This window comes from Aptenodytes patagonicus, chromosome 1 (genome assembly GCF_965638725.1).
Source record: "Aptenodytes patagonicus chromosome 1, bAptPat1.pri.cur, whole genome shotgun sequence".
NCBI lineage: Eukaryota > Metazoa > Chordata > Aves > Sphenisciformes > Spheniscidae > Aptenodytes > Aptenodytes patagonicus.
Window position 1 is genome coordinate 89,721,846 of NC_134949.1, and position 27,048 is coordinate 89,748,893.

At 40.7% G+C, this 27,048-nt stretch overlaps 2 protein-coding genes across 2 annotated transcripts in view; both read left to right on the top strand.

Annotated features, from left to right (window-relative positions):
• The first annotated feature begins 286 nt into the window (after positions 1 to 286).
• METTL16 (methyltransferase 16, RNA N6-adenosine) lies at positions 287 to 15,430 on the top strand. The gene is made up of 9 exons (XM_076348352.1): positions 287 to 496; positions 696 to 895; positions 3,257 to 3,397; positions 6,940 to 7,055; positions 7,828 to 7,970; positions 11,104 to 11,173; positions 13,002 to 13,091; positions 13,982 to 14,155; positions 14,248 to 15,430. Exons 1-9 carry the CDS (start codon positions 369 to 371, stop codon positions 14,863 to 14,865), a joined length of 1,680 nt encoding a protein of 559 aa, XP_076204467.1. The 5' UTR covers positions 287 to 368; the 3' UTR covers positions 14,866 to 15,430.
• Positions 15,431 to 17,134: 1,704 nt separating this feature from the next.
• The window catches only part of POLQ (DNA polymerase theta), a 56,266-nt gene continuing 46,352 nt past the window's right edge, over positions 17,135 to 27,048 (top strand). Inside the window, 5 exon segments of the mRNA XM_076348367.1 lie at positions 17,135 to 17,157; positions 17,159 to 17,349; positions 21,484 to 21,666; positions 22,746 to 22,876; positions 24,285 to 24,441. Coding sequence (XP_076204482.1) covers positions 17,135 to 17,157; positions 17,159 to 17,349; positions 21,484 to 21,666; positions 22,746 to 22,876; positions 24,285 to 24,441 — 685 coding nt within the window.

Here is a 27,048-nt window from a genome sequence, read left to right on the forward strand (position 1 = left end):
AAAAATGGAACTTTGAGCTGTTTACATAATTTTATTTTTAATTTGCCCTTATTACTCATTGAGTATCTAACTCTGAAGCGATGATGCCCGCACATAAAACATTTAGATTATAAAATACGTTGGTCGCGTCTCTGTTCGGCCGATTCCATCACAGCAGCGGTGACTCGCCGCTTCCCTCTCACCGCGCTGGGCGTCCGGCTCCACACGCGCACCCCCCCCTCCGGCCCGCTGGCCTTGGTACGCCCCAAGGGGCCGCGGTGCGCGCCGGGAGCTGGGCGGGCGGCGCGCGCCGCCGGTGGGTCGGTCGGCGGCGGGAAAGGCCGTTAGCCTGCCCCGTGCTGCCGGCCGTTCCCCCCTCACCGCCCGCCATGGCCCTCAACAAGTCCATGCACGCGCGCAACCGCTACAAGGACAAACCGCCCGACTTCGCCTACCTGGCCGCCAAGTACCCCGAGTTCCAGCAGCACGTGCAGACCACCCTCACCGGCAGGGTGAGGTAGGGCCCGAGCGGCGGCCGTTGGCGGGGCGGGGCGGGGCGGGGGCGCGTCGTGAGGGCGGGCGGGGTAGGCCAGGCCGCCTCCGGGGGCTGTGCAGCGGCTCCCGCCGCCGCCCGAGCGCTGTGTGTGTGTGTCCGCCCCCGGGGTGTGGCGAGCGAGAGAGCGCTGGCGCCCATAACCGCTGCTTGTACCTTTCAGCCTGAATTTCAAGGACCCTGAAGCGGTGAGAGCTCTGACGTGTACTCTCCTGAAAGAGGATTTTGGGCTTACGATTGACATCCCCGTGGAAAGGCTTATTCCTACCGTTCCCTTGAGGCTGAACTACATCCACTGGGTGGAGGATCTCATTGGTCATCAGGATGCTGACAAGCAAGTCCTTAGGCGAGGCATTGACATAGGTACTTGCAAAGGCAAAACGTTCAATTCGTTATTTACTGTCAAGGAAACTAGCTGATAAAATTTGTTACACATCTGTAGGGGAACGTGAAGTTTGAGAAACAGAAAAATCTGAACGGTGCTCGCCATGGTGAAACGGGCAGTCTGACTCCACTGGTATTTCATTTGGCCTCTTGGTGGGTAGGATTTCTCTGCACAAACACAAGAATGGCCACAGCAGGCAATTATTTGGCTTTTCGTGGCCTTGAACTCTCTTGAGTGTAGCTTTGTGTGGTATACAAAAATTATGCTACTAGTAACGCAGGCAAAAATGTCATTCTAAAGGAATTTTTAAAAAATGATGGCATTTTTTCTCAGTCTTCTAACTAGTGAATTATGTTACATTAGCAATCTATTAATTTTGCTTTTGGGTGTCTGCATGAGAGAGTTTGTGAGTTGCATAGCAATATTCTTCAGTGTTCCTTTTAATAAAAAAAATAATCTGTGGTTTCAGGTGTATTTGAGAGACGAATGATCTGTCTTTTTTAAACTTTGGGTTTTTTTTTTTTCCCCCCAGTGCAGATATTTTAATGAGCCTAGTTGTAAAAGAGACTTAATTAGAAACCAAGGCAAGTACTGGCAGAGCTGCCTTTTGGTTGTAGATGGTCAAAGATTTCCTGTATATTGTTGAAAGCAAAATATTTTTTAAACTGGACTGAACATCCACAGATGGATGTCACACGTCTAAGAGCATTGCAGCTTGTTCAGTTTCAATATCTGGATTATTAGCCAATATCTGGATTAAGCAGTAGATTAATTGTAAACAGTTAATTCAGCAGATATGTGAATTTATTAGAGGTACACTGATGCATATAATTTGGTTTTCATTAGAAATAAAAAAAGACAGTCTCTCTAGGAGAAAGGAACTATATGCCACATACAGATAATAAAATTGGCATTTGGATTCTAAATTGTTGGTGATTCTATATGAATTATTTAGAAGGCACCTGCGATGGTACGTTTGAATTTAGTTCACATCTTTTATTTTTGTCAATAGAATCTTCCTTTACGATTTCAAAAGCTTGTTTTTGAAGATTGTTTTGTGCTGAGAGAAGCTGGAATTTCCTTTTTAACTTAAGTTTTAATGCTTGACATTAAAATGCTAAAGTTATTGACTTCCTCAAAGCTTGGGTTCAGTAATCTCAGCTACCATGCCAGTTTTTTCATTAATATTTTCTTGGTATTTGCTAGCATGATTTTGTTTTTTAATGGAATTTTTTAATTCCTGAAATTTACTGACTTGCATTTTTAGCTGGATTTGTGATGGATACAAGGTTTGTATCATCATGTGGTGTGTGCACAGCTGCTCTCCTTTCATAACTTTTAGACTTGTTAGCCAGCTTCTATGCATTTGATATTAGGTAGCATTTTTGAAAACAATTTCTATGAACTTCATCACGGTACGTGGCTAAGTAGAAGCGATAGATCCTGTTTAAGTCCTCCAGCTACTGTAAAATCTTCAATTTGAGTTTGCAGTGAGCTTTGATGTTCCAACTCTGAGAAAGCAGTAAGTCATCCAAGAGGAACGTTACAGGAGTGCTGGAAATAACTGCATGCTTTTGCTTACTGACAGACATTGTTGTTTGTGTTTCAGTAAGTCAGTATAACAGTAGACTCTCTATATCTCTGAACTCAAGTTTGGTGGTGGTGAGATATTTTTCCCTTTTCTTGTATCCACTCACTTTAATCCTAAATTTGACTGTCATTGGTAATTGGATCACCTAGATATACCATAATTATGAGAAGGAATAATTTTGTGCTAGCATATATTTCTCTTTGTTACCAAGTGTTTATCTGTGGCTCTTTTTTTAGATATCTTAATTGGCAACCCTGTTTCTTTGATCATTTGGGGCATGAGGGAAAACCGGTCTGATGGAACAGAAATGTTGGGTTTGGGGTTTTTTGTGGTTGCTGTATGCATCAAAGTAAATTATTTGTGGTAGATAATAGAAAAATGCAGAAGAAAAATCTATTTGTGATAGTGGGTTTTTTTGTAAAAACAGAATATATTTGGCTTTCACTATATAAATTAATCATTGTTATGTAGAGAAAAAAAAAAAGCTTAAAAAAAAGTTGATCATTTACTAGAAAATTTATTCCAGTTTATGAAATTCTTTATTTTGTTAAAAGTGCATCTTTGACAATGCTGTATTTCAGAATAAGAGGATAAAGTTCACTAAAGGACTTTAGAGTAGTAGATGATCAGTAATCAGTGTCGTCTTGAAATTAGTTCTTTTTGTTGTAAAAAGTACATAGTTAGCAGCCACGCTGCATATAACACCAGAGACTTGTTTTACTTTTCTCATGGCTTTTCACTTCTGCAGGGACAGGAGCATCTTGCATATACCCATTACTTGGAGCAACTTTGAATGGCTGGTATTTTCTTGCAACAGAAGTGGATGATATGTGCTTCAATTATGCCAAGAAGAATGTGGAACAGAATAACTTGTCTGATCTTATAAAAGGTGTGATGTAATAAGGTATTTAGTATCATACAAATGTTGCGACCTATTTTTGCCATGTTCAGTGGCATAACAGAATCCATATTTCTGCCAAATACATGCTCAACTGTTTACTGAAGCAGAATGTTTACTAAGGTCCGTGTATGCTTAGGCCAGAAAGTCACAGCTTGTCTAGAATGGGATGTGTGGTTAGAGAACTATTCTACTTTATGAAAATCTGAAAGTTAAACTTCACCCTGGGGTGTTTTTTCCTCTCTCTATATTCTTTGTTACTGAAGTATTTCTTGGAGTTCGTGCTGTTTCTGCTGCTAGCAGACCTGGAGTGCTCCCCTCAGGTAATTTTCATGACACTGCCACGTATAGGTATCTTGTACGGAGAGAGTCCTTCGTCCTCATTTCTGAATTGAGGTCCTAACAATGCCTGTGGTAGTAGTAGCAGTATGCCAGACTTGGTCTGTGGATAAGCTTGGAAAATTTTCTGTAGGAACTCAGTATACTAAAAAGCAGGTCCATTATTCAGCTCTGAAATAAAAACTTTAGTTCTGCTGGAATTTGGAAGCATCCTTTTTACCAAAATGATGTTGTCTTGGTCCATCCTCCATGTCGATCTTGAAGATCCAGGACTTGATGTGGAGAACAATGACAATTTTCTGTTACTTCTGCCATCATAGGATTTTTAGTGGTGTGGTGGTGTTTCACTGTGCTGGAAACACCTCTGGCAAAGGAAAATGCCTCATGTGAAGCTGTTGTGCCAAAGGTGATAAGCTGGAGTAAATGACTGATTGCTGGTGGGCAGAGCCACGGGCAAGGGAGTACCACTGGTGGTACCCATAGCCGAATGCTGCCTGGGAATGATCCACCCTGTCACTTTTCAACTCCTGGGCCTGAATTGTTTAGCTAGAGCTGAGTATACTACTGTAGCTAGTAACTTGTTTAGCAAGGCATTTTGGAGTCATATTAGAAATCTTTCTATACCTCTGGTTTTTTTTAAAAAAAAACAAACAAACCATGATTTGTATCGTGTTTTAAGAGTCTGTCTTGAAATTTTTGCCAAATAGCTTCATTTGGAGATCATGTTGGAATATAGCCTTTGTTTTTCTAACTTCAGTGAAAACAAATAATTCAGTGACAGTAAAAACAGCAGTAATGCAGCAATGGTTTACTAGTTGCATCACAGCTGCTTTCTTCCCGGGGGGAAAAAAAATAATGTTTTTTGGCTGAAAGTGAAATACTGTTTGCAGTAACTTTCTTCCAAAGGGAATCTCTTTTGTGTGCAAAACAGAAACTGATAAACCTGGGGATTGATTGTAAATGCTAAAAAAAATTACATGGTGTTCTATTCTATTTTACTGGAATGGAATGATGGCTAGAATTTGTCTGCTGGTATTTAAAAAAAAAAAAAAAAAAAAAAAAAAGTCAGTACCCTGTATGTAATGGTAGGTTAAGAGATTTTCAACAACTTGGACTCTGGAAGTTTTCAAACTACTTGCAGGGTAATTTAGGATTGCTCTGCGGCATGATTATTACATTGTTTGCTTCCTGTTTGGTTTATTTGCTTTCTTATTTCCAAATAAAATCTCACACTGTCAATTAAATAGCTTGCTAGGTAGGTGGAATGTGGTTTAACAGTGCTATGTCTTTTAACAAGTTCTTTGATGTCATCTTCTAAGTAACTTTACAATAATTTTAGAAAGTGTGTACAATAGACCATGTGTTACTGCTCAGATTAACATAATCTTTTTGCAGTTCTGCTCATCTTAGCCCCGTTGTCTGCTTTCTCTACTGTAAAAACTAATCCCATGTTTTTCTTTTTTTTTTCCTTTTCTTTTTTTTCCCCTCCTCCATAAAATTGAAAAGGGTATTGCTAACAAGAAAGGCAGTGAAATACTCTGATAACTGTGGGCTGGATATTTCAAAGCATTTATATAAGTAAATGTCTCCTCTGTGTGCAACAGCAACTGCTGTGTTGCCCCTCAGTGCCAGAAGTACGCACTGTGCAGCTTCTGGAGACATTTAGTGATTTCTTGGAAGACTGTAAGCTGAAAACAATCAGTCCAACTGATGTAATGCCTGTCTGAAGAACTTTTGGCTTTGACTGTGATGTGTAATTGTAATTAGTAATTTGTATTTAGTAATCTGTAATTAGTAATTACTAATTTTATTAGCTTACCGTTTTTAATGTTATAAGGGGAGCAGGGGAACAGAAATCTACAGAGATAAGAAAGCGTCACACTTCAAAGTCAACAATTTTAAATGTGAAAAACTTAATATAAAGAGAAATGCTAAGTGTTTAATTTAGAAATTTAAGATTATAAAACAGCGAGCAATGTGTTAATATATTTTTAAAATGAACTATCCTTCTATTCTCGTAGGATTTAAAATTTGTTTCTCTCTTGACTATAAATTTCTGTACTCTGAAATGCTTGTGACTTACAGAACTGCAGCTTTAAAGTTAGTGGGTGTTCTAGGTATTATTCTTGCTATTTATAACCTGAGCTTTGGTAATTTCCTGCTACCCTAACAATTTTGTATTCTTAGGATGATGATAAACTGTAGTAGTAAATGTTAGGAAGAGAGGCGTGCCTTCTGCCTCCGTTCTAAATACCTTTGTTCTATGTGTGTTATCTGTGAGTTGCAGGACTGGTAAAGTCTGCAAGAAGTCCTGCTTGTAATAATCTTTATACATGCTTTAACTGGACTTCATCCATATTTAAATTCCTGCTCCTTGGGCTGGAGTTCCTGTGGTCTTCAGAAGACATGTGACAGGACTTGACCACAATTTCCAAGGGAATTATATAGCCTTTGAGGAAAGACAGTGGAGATCTACGTCAGATGTTTGCCTTCATCCTTGTGATGGGTAATAATAAGTTGATGGACCCTAGTAAGCAGAAGGTTTGTCCAGAAAGGAATTCTAATCCTTTTCCTCTGTCGTGATTCTTCTAAATCGTATAAGAGTACAGTTCCTGTGCAGGATGTGTAGTATTGCTAACACAGTAATCCTGTTTTATTGTAAGATTAGATTTAAAGCTAATCTTGGGGCTGCATAACTTCAGTACAGATAGCTTTATCTTAGTCTTCCTCTTTCTTAGCTTTACACTCTATAAAGACCAAACAGCACATTTTCTTGACTACAATTCTAGAATTCCCTATCTTAAAAAAAATTGTTTAGGCTGGATTTCTTTTATCTCTGAGGAGCTGAGGAGCCCGTGAGGTGATTAACTGACACTTGTGTTGATTTTTGGAAGGGCTTAAAGCAAATTTGTAGTTGCATCAGGGAACTCAGTATAACTCAAGTAGTTCCTATTGTTTTAAACAGACTCATGTAATTCTGCTACTGTGTATCAACATACAAGCTGTTTGTATGCTAATCCTTAACCTGAAGTCTTTATTTGCATGCTGATACGTTACTTTTTTTTGTAGAACATATTGTTTAGAAAGTACAGGTTTTTTTATACAATATATTGTTTCAAGAAACACTGAAATGTAAATGGCATGCTAGATAAAGTGTGAAGTTCCTTACTGACCAAATTCCTGTTTTCTATTAGTGGTTAAGGTACCACAGAAGACTCTACTAATGGATGCACTGAAAGAAGAATCTGAGATCGTTTATGACTTCTGCATGTGCAACCCCCCCTTTTTTGCCAACCAATTGGAAGCAAAGGTAAGCTAACAAACTAAATGTTGCATGTACTTCAGTGTTCAGTGAGTGGGAGGGTAGCAACAATTTAACCTCTTCCCTTGGGGAAGGTCAAGTGGAAAATCCCAAATCGTTATGAAATAGCATTTAAGTCTTCTCCCTCCCCCCCCCCCCAAAGGACTTTTGAAAAACTTAACTGTTACCCTTCCTAAAGTGGAGGATGACCTGTAGAATTTTTTCACAAGTTCTTACTGTCTTAGAGAATTAGTTTGGAAAGTAGACAGCTAGTAAATCTGAAATCAAGTGCCTGTTGCATAACAGTGGTACAGAGGAATTAGTTTCTGGCATCGTACCTGTCTGTATTTTTTGTTTCCTTAGTGATTTAGGCAATATCATATAGCTCAATTCTTGCAATATCCACTGAATATAGTCAGAAACTTAACTCTGTAATATAGTGCAGTAGAAAAAAGATTTTAAGTGTTGAAATTAAACACTATAGATTGTAATTGTCTAGATGTATGTAACGAGCATGTCTTACATGTATTGGAACCACATATTTCATATTGGCAGGATACTGATGTGTGACAAGTAACTTACCTAAGTTTGAGATTGTAGGGAATTCACTCAGTTATGCTTATTTTGAATGTGTCTTTGTCTATTATCCATGGTTCTGATGGGGGGAGGATAACTAGAGGTGGTGACACTTGCTACCCACTAAAGATTGAGGCAGGAAGCAGTGTACAAAGCAGCCTAAGATTTCATTAAATGTTCATCTCAAATGTTCTTTTTTACCCAGGGAGTAAATTCTCGAAATCCACGGCGTCCCCCTCCCAGTTCTGTAAATACAGGAGGGATCACAGAAATCATGGCTGAGGGGGGAGAACTAGAATTTGTCAAAAGAATTATTCATGATAGTCTACAACTTAAAAAGAGGTTACGGTAAGTGCTTTGTCCAGTTAAAAAAAAAACCCACCTTTTATCCGCCTCTTTGGCGGAAATCACATGAAAATGATATTTTAAGTAAGGAAAGTAGCTGTGGTCCAGTGGTATCTGTTTGGTTTGTTTAATGATACATACACATCAGTAATTAGTCTCAGTTTATGTAAAGTTAATTGTTCCTGAGCATGAATTACAACTCATTGTTGGAGGTATTTAAAGGCAGAAGGCAAAAAAAGCCTGTACCAGTGACACTTGTAGCTTGCAGCTAAATTAGCACACATAACTTGCTAAAGACAGTCAGTGTTGATTCTTAAGGGCATCTGGTATGGGAGGATTTATGACATTGCCTAGTTATCTGTTTTAGGTAGTTCCTGTCTTTTCCTGGCTGAATTTTGGTAACTTGCAGCTTTGCCTACTAAAGGGCACTGTGGTACTGAATGCTATCTTGAGTGAACATAAGCTGCAACAAAAACCATAGCGAGACCTTTGTTTGAACACGATAAACAGATGGCACATCTTCAGTTTTTTGACTATGAGACTTCCCTTTCCCCAGTGCTGTACACTATTTCTCTAGCTCTTCTGGAAGATTCCTTCAGGTTTTTTTTAATATGCTTCTAAAACATAGCTGCCAAAATTTTATGTGTTTATTACCACAGCTTCTTCAGTGCTCTAAGCAAAGGAAATACAACCTGCCTTTTATACATTCAAGAAGTGTTTTGGTTTTGTTTTGTTTAGACCCTTCTAAGCAGAGCATTGCATTAGAATCTCATCTTCATCTAATACCAAAATTTTTTTCTGGAATGTTTGTTTTCTAGTAATGGGCCTGAAAAAATGAAGAATAAATTCAGTTTTTGGAAAAACAAGACAAAGCAAAACTGCATATGGCTCTGCTAGAAGTGCTTCTGTCTTGTAGTGCTTTGAAGAAAAAAAAATTGAGAAAGTTTGCAGAGGTTGCAATTTCATAAATGTTGAAACTTTTTTTTTTTATTTAATGTCCTTCCTTTCTTTGTCACCCCCCAAATCTTATAAAATATAGAAAGGGGATAGAGAGTGTGCTAGAGTGATAAAATAGAGGTTTTGATGTTCAAAAGTGATTACAAGCCAGAAGAATTAAACTTTTGAAAATTTTAGTACGTCTTTTTTGTGCCAGCAAGGACACTGAAAAATGACTGGTATTCCTGTCAAAGTTTGTAGGTAGAATGTTATTTTAGGCTACTTGACATAGACAAGCTTTTAGGTGTGTATGTTCTTATTCATGTCTAAAATAAATGCAGTGATTTTTCAAAACTAAATATAAGCTGAAACAGTTGTTGTGAATTTAGTCAGTGATACAGTGGGTGAGGGGAGGCAGGTCAGAGAGGAAGTGATGGTGTATATTTTAAATGGTCTTGCACTTACAGCTGGATGTTTTTATCCTTTGTACATGTTCTTTCTGATATGTAGTGGTTTTATTCCACCAGTGTAGTTTCCACAGGAGCATGTGGTGTACAGTGTAATACACTATGATCTGTAAAGCACGTGTATACAGTTGAGGACTTAATTGGTTCTGTAAGGTAGGGGCAGGGGATGCATCTTTGATGACTTCTGGAAATGCAATAGCAACATGGTTTCTGGTTCTACATGGTGTGTGTAGATCCAGGGTAAACTTGCTTTTGATAAGTTGCTGTTTGACGACCTTGAGAGGAGTGGCCAATGTAGTAGAGAACTGACTAATGTTACTCTCAAGGCAAGAAGTCTTCACCTTGAAAAGGCGATGTGGAATTATGAGGAATACATCATTCCTGTATTGCTCCTCTTGGCAACACCACTCCTCTAGGAAAGAGGAGGGTACCTCTTGATCTGATAAACTTATAGTGTAAGACATAGAACATACCCACATGCTAACTGTGTATCATTTAGGAAAAATAAGCTCTGTTGTATTTGGGGGGTAGGAATGGTTCTGTTCATGTTTTTGAATAAACTACCTTGGAGAATCTGTTACAGAAAGAACAGTTTACTTAAAATACTGTTTCCTATTTTGTTAGAGATAAGGTTTGGCAACTCTGTCAAAGGGCATGAGTAATGAACTGTTAGTAGATAGAGACTCCCTTGGGCCAGGAGATGATCTTGACTTATTTAACCCCATCCCCACTTCAGCTAGGAGTCGCAGGTTCAGTATTTTGTAGTTTTGGGAAAGATGTGTGTTTTAGTTTTGCCAGAAATTTTGGGGTTTCATTTAAGTATTGCTGCATGAAATTCTGTTTATTGCATTATGCAGGAAGAAAATTTAAATAATTGTCCCTTAACACCACTGATAATACTTTTTTTTTTTCCTTAGTTTACAGTATATTTAATTTGTGTATGTAAGCAATTTAAAGTGCTTGCCTTCAGTTTAGATGCATACTCATGAGAAAACTGTCCCTTGATAACCGGGAACTCTAATTTTCATACTTCAAGACATTATATTTACGAATAAGCTTTTTGGATCCAGTCATCAAAAAAGTATGGAAGAGGGGATTGTAGAGCTCGAATAGTAATTTACATGAAGACCAGAGGTGTAATGTTTGGAGATAATGAAGATGTGGAGCTGAGTGGAAGGATAAGCTTCACCAGAAGCGGGAAAATAAATTTCTTTCCTTTTTTTTCCCTGTTTGTTTCCTCATGAAATATGGGTTAGGTGATGGAAACCTGGATAACGAGTTGTGAATGAGCAGAAGTGGTAGTCAGTATGTCTGCTTCTGAGGCACAAATGCTTGTCAATAGTTGAATATTCCTTTTTATTCTGATTCATTCTTCAAAGAAAATGGAGAAATTGAAACAAATTATTGTAAGCGGTAACATCTTCCACGTAACTAAAGTCACTCTTTGAAACAAGATTCTTGGTTGTTTAGGTGCTGTTTCAATAATAGTCTTAATGTATTTCCTAAAAAGTCAAAAAGATTCCCCTGTCCAGTCTATCTTTGGGCCTTCTGTTCCGATTCATGTTGTACTATGTCCTAGTCACTCTGTTTAAGAGTGTGATTTTTTTGTTGTTGTTTTGTTTTTAAATCTCCTATTGTTCTTGCAGGTTTCTGATCCAAGTAGTTCTTTCTGGTAGTTGCCATTTTCAGTTGATCTGCATTTGTAAAATGCTTCGTTAATGTGTTCTTTGCAGATGGTACAGTTGCATGTTGGGGAAGAAATGTAGTTTAGCACCATTGAAAGAGGAACTTCGAATCCAGGGGGTGAGTTTGTATATAGTCCATGTATATCCTGTGTATGTTCTATAAAAGATATACTATGCTCTGATGCATGTGGGTAGTTATTATTGAATTGTTTTACTGAGTTTTTATTTACGAGAAGAAACTGCAGTTCCTTGTTAGGGAAGCACTCAAAGCAGTTGACATTTAATTATTGTAGATTCAAAGCTGATAGATAAGTAACACATATTGTCTCCAGATTTTTGTCTTTATCACATGTAGAAGCATGTCTTCGTCCATTCTAGAACATCCAGGGTTTCTGCTTTAAAATAGCTTTAACAGGCCTGTTGTGTAAAAAAAAAAAAAAAAAAAAAAAAAAAATTCTAGCTCTCTTTCCTCTTAGCTAACGTGAGATCTAGCAATTTGGTTGATAAAAGAAATTGTAACGTTATTTAAGTGGCAGCATTGTTTTGTTTGTGTTCAATTCTGGCACCAGGTAAAATTGAACCTTGTGCTACTATTCTCATGCAAGAAGTCTGTACAGAGGACTTTTTTACGTCTTTCAGGAGAAAGTGTAGTCTTCTCTTATTTCCATACAAAGAAAGTGATTGTGAGATCTGTCTTTGTATATGGTGGAGAGTGGAAGGAAAGAGAATGCATGGTGAAATCAATTCCCAGAAAGATGAACTGGATGCCATAGGGAATCCATAAACTCAATGCCAAAAGCAGATGCTGAGCTAGGCACAAAATTTCAAGTATCTGACTTTCTTCCCTATCCTTGAACTGTTGCACCTCAGTCTTAGTAAAGTGAGAGAAATCCTTGCAAACCTTGCACAGGAAAGCTGAGGTTCTCTTTTGTATTTTCCTTGAAGTTGCCAATTTCATTTTGTTCAGGTTTGTAATATTTGTTGTATCAGAGCTGGGAATATGTTAGTTGTAACCAAGCACATGCTGTGTTGTGGTTCAAGTTAGGATGCAACATAAATGTTCCAGAAAGTCCACTTATTGTTCAAACTGTCTTGACATTTGCTGTATTTATTGGAAATTTTGATAGAATTAGGAATCGAAAGGTGGCAAAAGTTCTAGGATAGAGACACCTTTCCGTCTCTCTTTTGAAGGCATTTCTCAAAAGTAGCAGATTTTTTTCCCCTCCCGCCTCCTTCTATGCAGACCTGGGGCTTACGCTCTGGAGGTGATGATAATTCAGAGTGAGGTAGGATGGTTGATATTTATCCTTGCTAGTATTTAGCACATTCTCCATACCATACATAAATGCCTTACAGCATCCATGTGTGGAAAGACTAGACAACACTAACACTTGAGTTTTATGTTTAAAGGCAGTGTAAGTTCAGCCTTTTTTTTTTTTTTTGTGCAAATATAGAGAAGTGTTTCTGGGCACGTTTCTGCCACCTGCAGACAGGTGAGTAGTTTGGTTTCCCAGCCTTTAGTTGCCTTTGTTCTGTGTTCCTTTGCTAGAGCAATGGGTTCAGTATTCAAGTGTGGAACAGGAGCAGGTTCTGAACACAGAGAAAGGATGTGCTTTTTGCAGAATCAGAGTGCAGATGTGTGCCGTAGGTGTGCTAGATCGCTGCACAAAAAGGGTCATGTTGTGTGTTGCTGAACTTGAAGCTCTGAAAGGGCATAGACATGGCAGGGCAGAGATGGGAAATCGTGGGCACAGGTAACAGGCTTGGCACTGACCAGCTTCAAGTGGCACTGACATCCATGAGCCATGTCAGAAAGAATCTCCATTTCTGTCACGAGAAAATAACTCTGTGCTAACTTTGTAATTTTTTTAAATTTGAAAATATGTGCAGTAAAACAATATTGTTTATTAATATGAAACGAAGTTTTGTATTGCTTCTTTGCATAGGTTCCTAAAGTTACTCACACTGAGTTCTGTCAAGGACGCACCATGAGATGGGCACTGGCATGGAGTTTCTATGATGATGTACAAGTACCTGTAAGTAGCTTTATTTTGGTTTGCTTGTGATTGTCTGTGCCTCTTATTTCAGGAAGGGCCTAATGAGCTGTAACTACTGTGAAACAAACTGTTCTTCTTCAGACGAACATTGGATGCGCTGGGCTATATGGACAGTGGGATTTCTTAACTGGCTGCCAGTCTGTTAGCAGTTGTTACATGTGATTCATGAATGACCTATGTTTAGGGAGGAAAAAAAGAAGCTTGCGTAGGAACTTCCTGTGGGTTTCAGTGAAAGTAAGGGTTGCTTGTAACATACTTCAATAGCAATTTAGTAGTATTAAAAATATGCTGTTTGGGGCTAGATTTGAACTTTAAGCTTCCCTCTGAGAGCTTGGTTTTAATTTACCGTATAGATTCTGTTACCAAATAGGTATGAACATGTCTAGCTCAGACTTGCCTACATGAATGTAAGTGGAGCTTGTTCACCTTAAATAATGTGAGCCAGTTGCTTTTTTGGATCCAGATGTACATATACTGTAAGATAGGTATAGACAATAACCAACCTTATAGAAGATGCGAGTAAACCTTCGGTGAACTTGGATTAAAATGTGGCTATTAGCACTTGACCTTTATTCCCAAAAGCAGCCACACTTTCTCAGCTCAGAGAGCGCTAATAGTTTGAAGGAACCGATGAAGCTTTTTGCCTGACGTCTGAAGATAAACTCCCTCTGTCCATCAGGCTAGCATAAAGTGCATGATCCTGTTAGCTGTTTTTAATCTAAAACTCTTTGCAGTGAAGTGAAACTCAGGCCGTATCAATGACCGTTTAGTGGCTTACATTATACTCTTAATCCCCATGTCTTCTGAGTACAAAAGTCATCCCACTAATACTGCATAGCTTTGTAATTTTTTTTTCTTTCTTCTTCTAGTCACCTCCCTCTAAAAGAAGAAAATTAGAAAAACCCCGAAAACCAATTACATTTATGGTCTTGGCTTCTACAGTCAAAGAGTTATCCATCAAAGCTGCAGCTATGGGCTGGGATGCTGTAGAAGCTATTGCTGTGGTTAGAGCCTGGGTAGAGAAGATTCTCACTGATCTGAAGGTACAGTATAAGTATTATATGTTAAAACAATATCCTACTTGAAAGCATAACTGTGAGAGGATAATATGAAGTTCTGCTGTTTTCTGCAATAGGTTCAGCATAAACGTGTTCCCTGTGGAAAGGATGAAGTTAGCCTGTTTGTGACTGCCATTGAAAACTCCTGGATTCATTTGAGGAGAAAGAAACGAGAGAGAATAAGGCAATTACGAGAACTTCCTCGAGCTTCTGAAGATGTTCTGCAAGCAATGGAAGAGGAAAAAAGCAGCCAGAAGAGTATGAGCAACAATTCAGACTGTGAAAACCCCAAGGCTGAAGACTCTGAAACGGGGTTTATGGCACCTGATGAGGATATTCACTTGACCACAGGTGACGAGCTGACGGAAGAATCTGCTGCCAAAGAAGAACACAGTGAGCACGTGAAGGAGGAGGAGACAGAAGCAATGCAGGCAGAAACGTCACTTGGCAAAGGTTCCAGTAATGCAAAGGAGGAACCTTGCCCTTCAGAGGAAGCTAGCAATCTGACAGTTGAAAAAGAACAAAGTCCCAAAGAAACTAGTAGATGTTTTCTCTTTAAGTGTTTAATGAATGTGAAGAAAGAAGGAAATGATGTATTAGTAGAAATGCACTGGGTTGAAGGACAGAACAGAGACTTGATGAACCAGCTGTGCACGTACTTACGGAACCAAATTCTTCGACTGGTTGCTAGTTAGCCCTTTATTCCTACTTTGGTAAAGTAAGTCAGTCGTCAAATTTTGTAAATGATTTTTAATGGATGAAAATTGTTGGTTAGCAAAACCTGTTTTTTCCCCTTAAAAAATGAGTAAAGTGGAGATTAAAGTCCGCTTTGATATTTTAAATAGCTTTTCCAAAGCTGTAAGGAGTACATGAAGTGTACTTCATTGGACATGAAGTGATGGGGAAGTAACAGATTTTGTGCTGCAGCTGCAAAACTACATGTTAAAGTGAGACATGTCTATGCTGTGAACGTTTCAAATATCAACAGTGCTTATTCTGATCTTTTTTCTGGTGCAATAGAATTCTATATCGTTGCTAAGTAGAAATCTTTACTGAAATATTTTCTTCAATATTTTTTCAAGACTAATGTAGGAAATGGTTAGTCTGCTGTGGGAATTGTTTTCTGCAGCGAGGAGTCTTCAGCTAAGGATTTAAGTATGCCTCTCTTCCCTTTAATGCATTTAACCTTTGGTCTATGGAGTGGCAAGATGGATACATCCTCTAAGTGTCAATTCATTAAAATAATCGCTTTAGAAAAACCGTGTGTTGTACTTTTCTGGTGTTTGGGCTTTGAAACATAGAAGAGCCTACTATTAGCATCTGGTTTTGTAAACTTTAACAACAAAATAAGCTCTTTGAGCTGCTTGGTTTGAAGAGGATTTAACTATGTTGACTGTTCTATTAGACCATTCCTTACACTGATTCAGGTATAATTGTCTGAAATGACAGCAGTATTCTTAAAGGATTTTGCTTCCATTTAATCTTAAGAGATTGCTTTAATGACAGGAATGAGAGCGTGTGCTCATCTTTGTGGGCCAGAAATTTCTTATGCAGGACAAAGATGGGTACAGAAGCTTTAGGCTGTTGTGAAGGAGGACAACTGGAAAGAAGGCTGTTGCTTCCACACCTGACTCCCTGGTCCTTTTTACCACCAGCTGTTTTCCCAGTGTTTCTGGGCCAATGACTTGTTCCTGTGAGAAAAGAGGCTGTGGGACATGGGTCTTGGGTGCCTCAGAGAGGGCGCGTGTATGTGTTTGAGATTATGAGCACTGGTACTGTTTCACATGAAGTCAGACGCCCAAGCTGCGATCCATTTCTCTGTAGAGATCTACGGAACATGGAGAGAAAGTTTTTCTGAGAGTGGAGTGTGTATGCATGTGTTACCCAAAATAAAAGATGCACTCCTGATGGACAGAAGGAAATACTGCATACATTCATGCTACTGGAACCACTTTGAATGTTCAGCCTTAGTTGTCACGATTTCTGGAAAGATTAGTATGTTTTCTTAAGTTGAAATTAAAAGCAACTTAGAAAAGCCTTAATTTCCCCCCTCTATTGTTAACTGTTGTATATCATGCTACTTAGCATTTCTCCTGCAGGTGACGGACAAAGACTTGCATTTTTTGGCTATTGCAGAATTTTCACAGAACTGCTTCTGATATTCACGTCACTGGGGAGAGATGAAACCAGCCCTACTCTTTTAGAATCTGAAGAGGTTATTTTGACTAGCTGAGCCATTAAAAACAGAAAGAAAGGCTCTTTGTCCTTTGTGCTGTTCCCTGTTTATCATTTCAATCTGTCTTTCTGCAAGGATGAAGAAGCTCTACAAGGTAAGCCTGTGTGCTTGTGGCATGCTTGTTTTGCTGAAGCAGACTGCATTATGTTGCTTCATTAATTACCTATCTTTCATCTGTACAACACGAATAACCTACACTCCTGAGTGTTGCTTAAACAAAGCCAGGTATTTTTACAAAGAAAACCAGCAGTCTGTGATTTGGGTGACTGTTTTAGAAGTTCAAATATTGTTTTGGCATTTTATTTAAAACAAATGCTTTGACAAAGGTGAGCGTGGCACTTGGAAGGCTAATCCTGTGTTGGGAAAGAGCAGCAATTAAAAACTGTGATTGGTGTGTAATTGCAGAAGTAGCAATCCCGAAAGGGTTTTAAGTTACACGGGTGTGCAGCCTCACCAGACGTCTCGGGCATGCCGGGGTGTCGTGGGTACCCAATTTGCTGCGGGAACATCCTCCACGCCTCGAGCACGCGGCGGCGACACCGCTCCTGCCCTTTCCCTGCTACCGCTTAGGCCGCGGCTAGCGCGGCCGCCGCCCGGCAAGCTGCACCGAGCCCGACCGCCCCCGCACCTGCGCCCGCCGGCAGCCGCGCGGGGGCGGAGAGCCGCCCAGCGGCCGCTCGGGGTCGGGCAGCGCCTACTCCGCCGTGCGGGGCGGTGCTGGGGTTTGAATGGCGCAGCGGGAAGATGGCGGCCGTCGTCCCTAACGGCGCCGCCGCAGCCTCGGCCGCGGGTCTCCGCAGCGGCAGCTCGGGCGGCCCGGCCGCCTCCCGCGGGGCGGGAAAGGCTACCCGGCTCGGCCCCGTCGCTCCCTGCCGGGCTGTGCTGAGTCCCCCGCCCGGCCTCGACCTCTCCCTGCGCGGCAGCGGGAGCCCCGGCTCGGCAGGTACCGGCGCAGGAGGGGGCGGCTCTCCCCTCCCTTTCCTCGGTCCCGCAACGCAGCGCGGGGGGTCGGGGCCCTGCCTGCCGCTGCCCCATGAGACAACGTGGCGCTGAGGCGCTTCCCTCCGGCGGCGGGGAGGTGGGCCCGGCGCGGTGCTGGAAGGGGTCGGGGACCCTGTGAGCCTCTCCCGGCCCAGGGTGCAGGGCCTTTTCCCCGGGGGCGACTCGCTGCCCTCGGGCGGAAGCACCGGCTCTTCGCCCGTTCCTTTCTCCCTTGAGGGCAGCGGCTGTAGCTGAGGTAGGTGTTTATGTTAACAAGAGTGGTAGCGTACAAAAACGAATCGAAGGATCTTCCTGCCCTATTCGCTGTTTAGTTGAGGAAGGTAAGAAAACTTACGTTCTATGCACGCTTCTGAAGTCGGGCTCGTTTCATTGTATGTCACTTGACAGTGGGCCTTATTCTTGATTTGGCCTCTAGGTGATACCATAATACAACAATCAGTATAGTCTGTATTCTCTGGTATATGAGGTGAGGTTTACCTATGTTGTTAAATCGATTCAAGAATACAGTAAGCTGATAAAATGTATTGCGTGTAGAGGCATCACTTTAAGTGGTCCTGGTTGGTGCCCTGATACCTGTAAATGCAGAGAAGTGTTGTATGGTTTTTTAATATGACATCTTGCCTATATGTACAAGATTGTTACATAAACATCTTGTGGCAAGATGTCATACAAAGTGGTCCTGCCACCAGCCAGGACCACTTAAAGTGATGCTTCTAGGTGCAGTACATTTTACCAGCTTAGTGTACTCTTGAATCAAGAGAGAAATGAAAAGGTATACAGCATCGAGGTGTATATAACATCTGAAATCAAGATATTTATATAACATCTTGTAACTTTATCTCTTCTGCAATTTTTTGTAACTCTTTAAAACATTTACATCTCTCGGCCTCTTCTCCAGTCATGTCACATCTTCTCCCTGATGTGGTTATGTTCTGCAAGATACAATTTTGTCAGCTCCTGCAAATGGAGCTGAGCAAGGCAATGTACGTATTTCCGTGGGACAAATCCTCAAAGATGGTTCGGTAAGCGGCACTCCTGTGTCCAACTGGCCCCACATTCTGGAAGGGTTTTCTTTCAGAGAAATCTAATGCCCAGTGCTTTTAACCAACGATGTGTATCTTCCTCATTTTGACTATTTCTTAGCATTTTTCTGGTAGGTAAAAAAGAGGTTAGGGTAGTGGTATACTTCTGTACATAGATCTTTAAGAACCCCTAAGGCACAAGTTTTCAAACCCATGTTCAGTACTAATCTACAGATATTCTTCAAACAGCAGAATCACGTAATCCTTTACTCATTCTTTAACGTGTAGTTCATTGGTTTTAACGTTAAGAAAGAAGCTTGAGATCCCATCTTGTAGGTTTTTTTTTTTCTTAATATGATTCAGAATCCTACTTCTGCCATATTAGTCACATTTTAGGATAGACAAATCTGGTCTCCTCTAAATTCCTCTTGGGAAGCCTGTTCTTGTTCATGGCACACTGCTGTTCTCTCCTGATGGTGCTCAACTTCTTGTTGAGTATTTGTATAGTACTTTGATTATACAAAGTGAAACAAAGCTTTCAGAGCCAAGCTATATCAGCTTTTTTATATATTTGTGTGGGGGAGAATGATCATACACCAGTGACACCTAGGTTGGGGTTAACCTCAAGAAAGCAGTTGAAATTTTTAGTATGTTGAGAGTTAAAATGCTGGCTGCTTATGCACGCTAGTATTTCTGATTTAGCCTGCCCTTATGCTGTCAGCAATGGTGGGAAATTTCTTTTAGAATTTTTTGAATGTACCAGTAGAAGAATGGGTACAGTAGGATCAGTACACACAATTACTTGTTTTTCATCTCAATTTGACAAGGTCTGTCGCAAAATGCTGTTATGAGAACTATATAGTCATGGTGTGACAGGGGAGGCATTACTGTGGATCAGAAACCTGTTTTCTGTCTCAGATGAGGAAAGGGACAAAAAGTTTGAGTTTTCTTAATGATTTGGAAAAAGGGAGGAGGAGGGGAGGGAGGAGGCAGTATCTGTAGCTGGCACAAAATTATTTCGGGTTATAAAAACAAGAAATAAGCATCAAGGAACTTAATTAAGCTAGAATCATAGAATCATTAAGGTTGGAAGAGACCTCTAAGATCATCGAGTCCAACCGTCAACCCATGTCCCTAGACACCTCATCTGCACGTCTTTTAAATACTTCCAGGGATGGGGACTCAACCACTTCCCTGGGCAGCCTGTTCCAATGTTTCACCACTCTTTCGGTAAAGAAATTTTTCCTCATGTCCAATCTAAACCTCCCCTGGTGCAACTTGAGGCCATTACCTCTTGTCCTATCGCTAGTTACTTGGGAGAAGAGACCAACACCCACCTCGCTACAACCTCCTTTCGGGTAGTTGTAGAGTGCGATGAGGTCTCCCCTCAGCCTCCTTTTCTCCAGGCTAAACAACCCCAGTTCCCTCAGCTGCTCCTCATAAGACTTGTGCTCCAGACCCCTCACCAGCCTCGTTGCCCTTCTCTGGACACGCTCCAGCACCTCGACGTCCTTCTTGTAGTGAGGGGCCCAAAACTGAACACAGTATTCGAGGTGCGGCCTCCCCAGTGCTGAGTAGAGGGGCACGATCGCTTCCCTACTCCTGCTGGCCACACTATTTCTGATACAGGCCAGGATGCCATTGGCCTTCTTGGCCGCCTGGGCACACTGCCGGCTCATGTTCAGCCGGCTGTCAACCAGCACCCCCAGGTCCTTTTCCGACAGGCAGCTTTCCAGCCACTCTTCCCCAAGCCTGTAGCGCTGCATGGGGTTGTTGTGGCCGAAGTGCAGGACCCAGCACTTGGCCTTGTTGAATCTCATACAGTTGGCCTCGGCCCATCAATCCAGCCTGTCCAGGTCCCTCTGCAGAGCCTTCCTACCCTCGAGCAGATCAATACTCCCACCCAACTTGGTGTCGTCTGCAAATTTACTGAGGGTGCACTCAATCCCCTCATCCAGATCATCGATAAAGATATTGAACAAGACCGTCCCCAAAACTGAGCCCTGGGGAACACCGCTCGTGACCGGCCGCCAACTGGATTGAACTCCATTCACCACAACTCTCTGGGCCCGGCCGTCCAGCCAGTTTTTTACCCAGCGAAGAGTACATCTGACTAAGCCGTGACCTGCCAGCTTCTCTAGGAGAATGCTGTGGGAGACAGTGTCAGAGGCCTTACTGAAGTCCAGGTAGACCACATCCACAGCCTTTCCTTCATCCCCTAGGTGGGTCACCTGGTCATAGAAGGAGATCAGGTTGGTCAAGCAGGACCTGCCCTTCATGAATCCGTGCTGGCTGGGCCTGATCCCCTGGTTGTCCCACACATGCCTTGTGAGTGCCCTCAAGATGAACTGCTCCATAATCTTCCCCGGCACCGAGGTCAAGCTGACAGGCCTGTAGTTCCCCGGATCCTCCTTCCGGCCCTTCTTGTAGATGGGCGTCACATTGGCAAGCCTCCAGTCGTCCGGGACCTCCTCTGGTCAGAGGAACTGACAATGTGGTGAAGATACTACCCAGTGTTGATAAACTGGAGTAACACATTGTGCAGAGTAGCTTGAGCTGCTTGTTTGGTTTATGTTGTTGTTTTAATTAATCCGTAAAGCAAGAAAAAAAGATTGGGCAGTTCTGTAATCTGTGAGGATTACTGAAGTCTCTGTAGCAATAATTTGAAAAGGCAACAGTCTGGATAAGGATGAGATGGCAAATATATTGTAATGCTGTTATATTAATCCGTGCTGAAACTCTCTGTTTGAGTATGTATTTGGTAATGGCTGCTGTGTCTCAAAAGCAAATATCAGAGCGAGAGTTTGGTGAAGAAATTATTTGAATGTGGAAAACCTTATAGGAGGAAAAACTGAAAAAATGTCAGGAAATAAGAAGAATGGTGAAACATCCATAGGAAATACTGAAAAATATAGGGAAGAGAGTTTCTTGTTACCTTTTCTCATAATACAGGAGCTTGTAGAGAAGTTTGACCTTTATGTATATAACCTAAGTGACCTCCGATTCAAGGATGATACTTGACTTTTTAATTTTTTTATTTTCGTCTCCCAAAGGGCAGTATCAGCAGTTAAATGTTCCTGAAGACCAAGCAGACAAGTTGCTCCTTGCAAGCTGGGGCCTTCCCAAAGCAGTTCTGGAGAAATACCACAGTCTGGGAGTAGTACAGATGTTTGAATGGCAAGCAGAATGCCTAATGCTCGGACAAGTTCTGGAAGGGAAGAACCTAGTTTACTCAGGTATGCAAACATCTGACAAAACCAGTCCCCCCTAACTTTCCCAGTGCCATTTACAAGAACATAGTGGTGCTGAAGGGTGCTAATCTGGCAGATAAAAAGGTCAAGATCCTTTGTTTTCTGGAGAGACCCCATTAAGATCTGTCCCATCACTGTACCTCAGACCCGGCTTGATGGACTCCTTTCCAGATGTGAGGAGAGACTTTTTTCCCCATTTTCTCTGTAATGTTCCTTTAGAAACTGATAATTAGGAGTCAGTTAATGATGACTCTCTCTTTTTTATTACAGACTATGTCAACCAGGAACTGAATGATAAAAACAATGACAGATATAAATACTTTTCAAATTTTTATTTACTGTCTAATTTTTTCAGTCCCTTATCATTTCTCTTCACATAGTGTATGGGGGAGGATGCAGAAGGAAGAGTAGGACAGGTGGACTAGAAATCTGTGGGAAATGACAACTTGGGTGTCTACTCTCCATGGGAAGAAGGTCCCAGAGCAGCACTGTGAGGATGAAGAACTTAGTAGAAGGGCGGGTGATTTTCTTAGGCTTGGATTTGAGTTTTATTTACTTGGTTCCAGAAGACTTTGGGCCTGATTGCTGGGTAATGACTTGTGCTCTGCTATGTGGCATCTCCTCCTCAGTTTTCCGTGGATGATAGATGGCAAACAGCAATGCTTGCCAAACAGGAGGGATTAATATATTTATGGGCTGGATCAGTAAGGTGGTGTTTGAGCTCTCCTGTCCAACCAAGAGACTGTAGTGGTTTTTTTTGTTTGTTTGGGTTTTTTTCCCCTTGCTTATCTCTGAGCTGCTCTTGCTTCTGGAGCAGAGATGAGAACACAAGCCTTGGTAGCATGATGGAAGAGGCTAGAAAAGAAATGCTTTGCAGTCGTCGTGACCCATTATATGGTTCAACTGTGGGAGTGGGTGTGGGAGAGGGGCTTCAGTTGAAAAGCCCTGCCCCAAGTTCTCCAGTAACTGCTTTCTATGCTAGCTTTATGATGCTTGTTCCTTAGATTATTTTTTTTTTAAACTTTAAAAATTAATTTTAAAAAAACCAACTTTTTTTTTTCCAGCTCCTACCAGTGCTGGAAAGACTCTTGTTGCAGAATTGCTTATTTTGAAACGAGTCCTGGAGACTCGTAAGAAAGCTCTTCTTATCCTTCCCTTTGTCTCTGTGGCCAAGGAGAAAAAATGTTATCTGCAGGTAAGTAGCATTCAAGGAGGTAAATTTGTGGGTTGTAGTTGTTGGGTCACATTTTTTAAACAGTCAGAAGTTTTTGCATGGATTTCAGGAAAAAAAAATTGCAGAGTTTTTTCAGAAAGGGTTTGTAGATAATTTAAAATTTGCTCTTGTTTGAAGTTGGAGATAAAAAAAAGAAAGTTTTAGCCAAAAAGGGAAACTTGGAAAAATTTTAAGGATTTGATTAAAACATTTCATTTCAGCTTTGACTTTTAAAGCATTGTTACTTGCATTTATTCACAGATTTTGTAATATACAAACTTTAAAGGAATTTTCAGATTGTGTCTGAAAATCTACAACGGAAAGGTGTCAACATTATCAGAAAGGATCTTTTTATTTTAGCTTTCCGTGGGGTGTTCCACCAGAATTTTGTGCCTTTGATTTCACTTTGACTTTGCTAAAAATATGTTCTGACAGAATGTGGTTATGTCATGGCTTCCTCACCCCAGCTATTTAAAAACAGAATTACAGTGGGAACAGTCTTTTTAAAACAAAAACATTTTTTCTTGAAAGACTTTCATATCAAATATTGTTTCCATTAAGTAGTATGTCAAAGTAACAACAATTACTAAAAACAAATACAAAACCAGCAGGCATTTTTGTTATAGTTTCTGGTATTTAAGACATTTGGGTGTTAGTAAACTGAGATGGTATCTTAACCTTGCAAATTGCTAGGAGATGTTACAAAGTGAGTGCAAAAGCTACTTTGTAGTGATTGATAAGGGAGACACGCTTTTGCTTTAATCTTGTAAAGCTGGAGGATTATCGGTGCTGTGTTCTACTACTCCTAGCCTAAGATTTGGCTGTAGCTGCACATGCTTGAAATCACATGGTATCCTACCCATCTGGTTCAAACATTTGTACCTTTTGTTAACACAGTGCGTAATGTGCCAAAGATTTGGCACTGCAGTAATAAGCCGTGGAAGAAAAGGAGTCGTCGTTTCTTGACTTTCAGCTGGGAGATGTGATATCTTTGTGTTTGGGGTCCCACATTTGGCTTTTGCCCCAGATTTCTCAGGAGCAAGGCTTCTTTGTACATAACCCACTGGTAGTATAAGCTGTTGCACTGTGTGTTCTCTAACCTTCTTAATAGTAAATGTTTTTATACAAAGCAGCGGTCCCCATCTCTTACTCAGTTATGTACACTTTATCCTGTAATGTGTACTGTGTAGCTTCTGCTTTGGAAATAAAAAATGACAGTGAAAAAAAAAGGTAGCAGTAACTGGCTGAGCTATGGCTTTAATCTGATTAGTTGGCATTATAAGTACTAGAAATTGTGGTTGCAGGATGCGGGCTTTTATGTGATTCCAGCAGGCATTGGTCAGAATTCAGTTGTAACCTTGGCATGACATTCTGTATCCTTGAAAAACAGGCCCTGTTTCAGGAGGTGGATGTGAGGGTTGAAGGCTACATGGGAAGCATGTCTCCTGCTGGACATTTCTCTGCCCTGGATGTTGCTGTCTGCACCATTGAGAAAGCCAACGGTCTAATCAATAGACTAATAGAAGAAAACAAAATGGACTCACTGGGTAAAATACTAAGGCTTGACCGTTGCGGGGATGAGGGTTATTACATGCTCTGAGTACCTGTGAAATCATGGGATACTTTGTATTTGCTCGGTTCTGTATGTGACAGATGCCGTGTAGGAAAACTGAGCAATTTTTCTTCCTCCAGAGCACCTCTGATTTGGATTTAGGAAGGCAGTCAGGACTATTCTATGTAGCTCAGCGCTGGGGTGAGTAGGTAGAAGCTGCAGGTTTTAGTTTGTCTGACATGGATGACAATCCATGGACAGTGATTAGCTGCAATAAGCAGTGATTCCCATAGCTAGAAAATGTCTTCTAATTAATGAAATTGAATTAAAGGTCTGGGATGTGTTTGAGTTCAAGAATGTATGTGTGTATGTTCGTTTGTTTGGGACAGAGATTGTGTACATATAGCATCCATGGTTTATCTTCCCTTAGCTCGAGGAAGAGGAAGAATTGTGTTTGGTGCTCATCTGGGTCCAGATAAGTGGAATGAATACATAGAGCTCCTCTGGGTAGGCATGGTGACTAGGAGGGCTGTGACATTCATTTCTCTCTTGTAGTTTGCTCAAAAGCCCTCTGTCCTTGTAACGTAGACTTCTGGGTCACCATGGCCCTAATGGCCACTAGATAATGGTGGTATTCATGTAGTGTTTGGGAGGAGATATAAAACCTGAAGAAGCCCTATGTTTCTAATGCACACTTGGAGAGAGACGTGTTTTCCCAGTCCAATCAGAAGATTGTTCTTCTCTCTGTTTCCCTCCTCAGTAAAGCTATACCCAGTTATATTTTATACAGTAATCCCTCCCATCTTCACTCTGGCCTGTAACATAGCTGGTTGCTATTTTAAGAATATAAAAATTGGAAAACTAGATGAGTATCAAACTGCTCTGAGACCTCCACCTATGAAACTGCTGTTCCATGTGCATCTGGTGTCCTAATTTTCTGCAGCATTGTATGCCAGAAGAGTTTTTTAAACACAAGAGAGAATAAAGGAAATAAAGCCTTGCAGGTTTTGTCAGAGTGTGGGATCATGGGATAACACATTCACACCTGGATCTATAGGGGCTGGATCACCATGAATGCTTTAGACTGCCAGTGGGCTGGAAGATGAGTGGATGACCGTGGTTGTGCAGCATTTTAAGCTCATTTGAATTGAGGCTCCTGCAGTCCAGCCCGATTCTTGAACGTATATTTTCATCCCTTCCCTTGCAAGAGAACTGGTGATCACGCAGTTAGTTATTTCAATATATGGCTACTTAGTTTAAGGTTTTTCTGTTTGTTTTAAATAGGGTTAGTTTGATCCTAGGTCACCACACCGTACTAGCTGTACTGCCAGCGTAAGGCAGAGAGTGGGGTCATGATGTCCATGTTTATGTTGGCTTGGGTGCCTTGGAAGCATACTTGGTATACTAAAATGTATTGTTTAGTGATATCATCTTTCAGAAGCTAGAGAGATGCCAAATCCCTTTGGTTGGTACCTCCATTCCATCCCTGCATTTTGTTGTGCTCTATAAGATGAATGTACCTGAAAAGAGTCATATAAGTATAACCAGCCAAGTGATTACAAGATTTGAGTTTGAATATGTGTCCTCAACACCGATACGTCCTTAAAGCATGATGTTTTTCTTTCACCATTTGAAAACACCTCTGCTGCAACCCTCTGTTTCCCTTGTGCCCCAATATGACCTGAAATAAGGGTAAATTTTTTTTTTCTCTTTATATGATTATTTGAAATTAATTTTAAAATTAAATTTGAGTTTAAAAATCATCTTTAAAGTAAGAAATTGACAAACTTTCTGTTTGGAGATAAATTTTCATAAAAGCTGCAAAATATGGGCATGAGCTGAAAATGCCAGTTTAATTGTCACATAAAACAAGCTTGTCTGAAACTGCAAGATTGTACCTCGTCTTCTAATTAATTCTAAATTTAGACCACTTCGTAATGAGGGTGTGTTATCTTTTGAGATGAGTTACTGGGAGATGACTGCAATTCTGGCTGGATTCCATCTCAAGCTTGAGCTGTTCCTTTTGTTGATGTCAAACCCCTGCTGATAGCTCATGTTGCCTTTGGAAATTGTTGAGAGAAACTCAAATCCTCTGCCTGGCAGAGCTCTCTTTGCTGTATGAAGCAGTTAAAAGCAATTTTGTGTTGCTAATTATTATATAAAGTATGTCAGTTTTGAACATCCAGGTACACAGGAGGTGATATTCCTCTTGTTCAGCCTCTTGACACTGATGCTAAAGAAATTTTTAGGAAAGTGCATTAGAGAAGAATCTGCTGCCTTCTCAACGTGTCAGCTGGGAATGGATTTGTAATGTGCTGTTCTGATACTTGTTTTTTTTCTTAATTTAAACTTGAAATTAAAAAAAATTACTAGTTTTTTTAAAAAAAATAATCAAATCCTCCCTGCCTGTCATTCAGAACTTTTTAGTTTTAAACAGGATGTGGACTTAAAGCAGCCTAGTTATTCTACAGTAAACATGTATGATAGCCCTCAGGTACTTTTTAGTAGGTGTTTTCAGCAGTCTTCTAGGGACACACCTAATTTGCAGACAGAAAGAGGAGACTAAGGCTAGCCTCATTTTCAGTAGCAATACAGTATGACG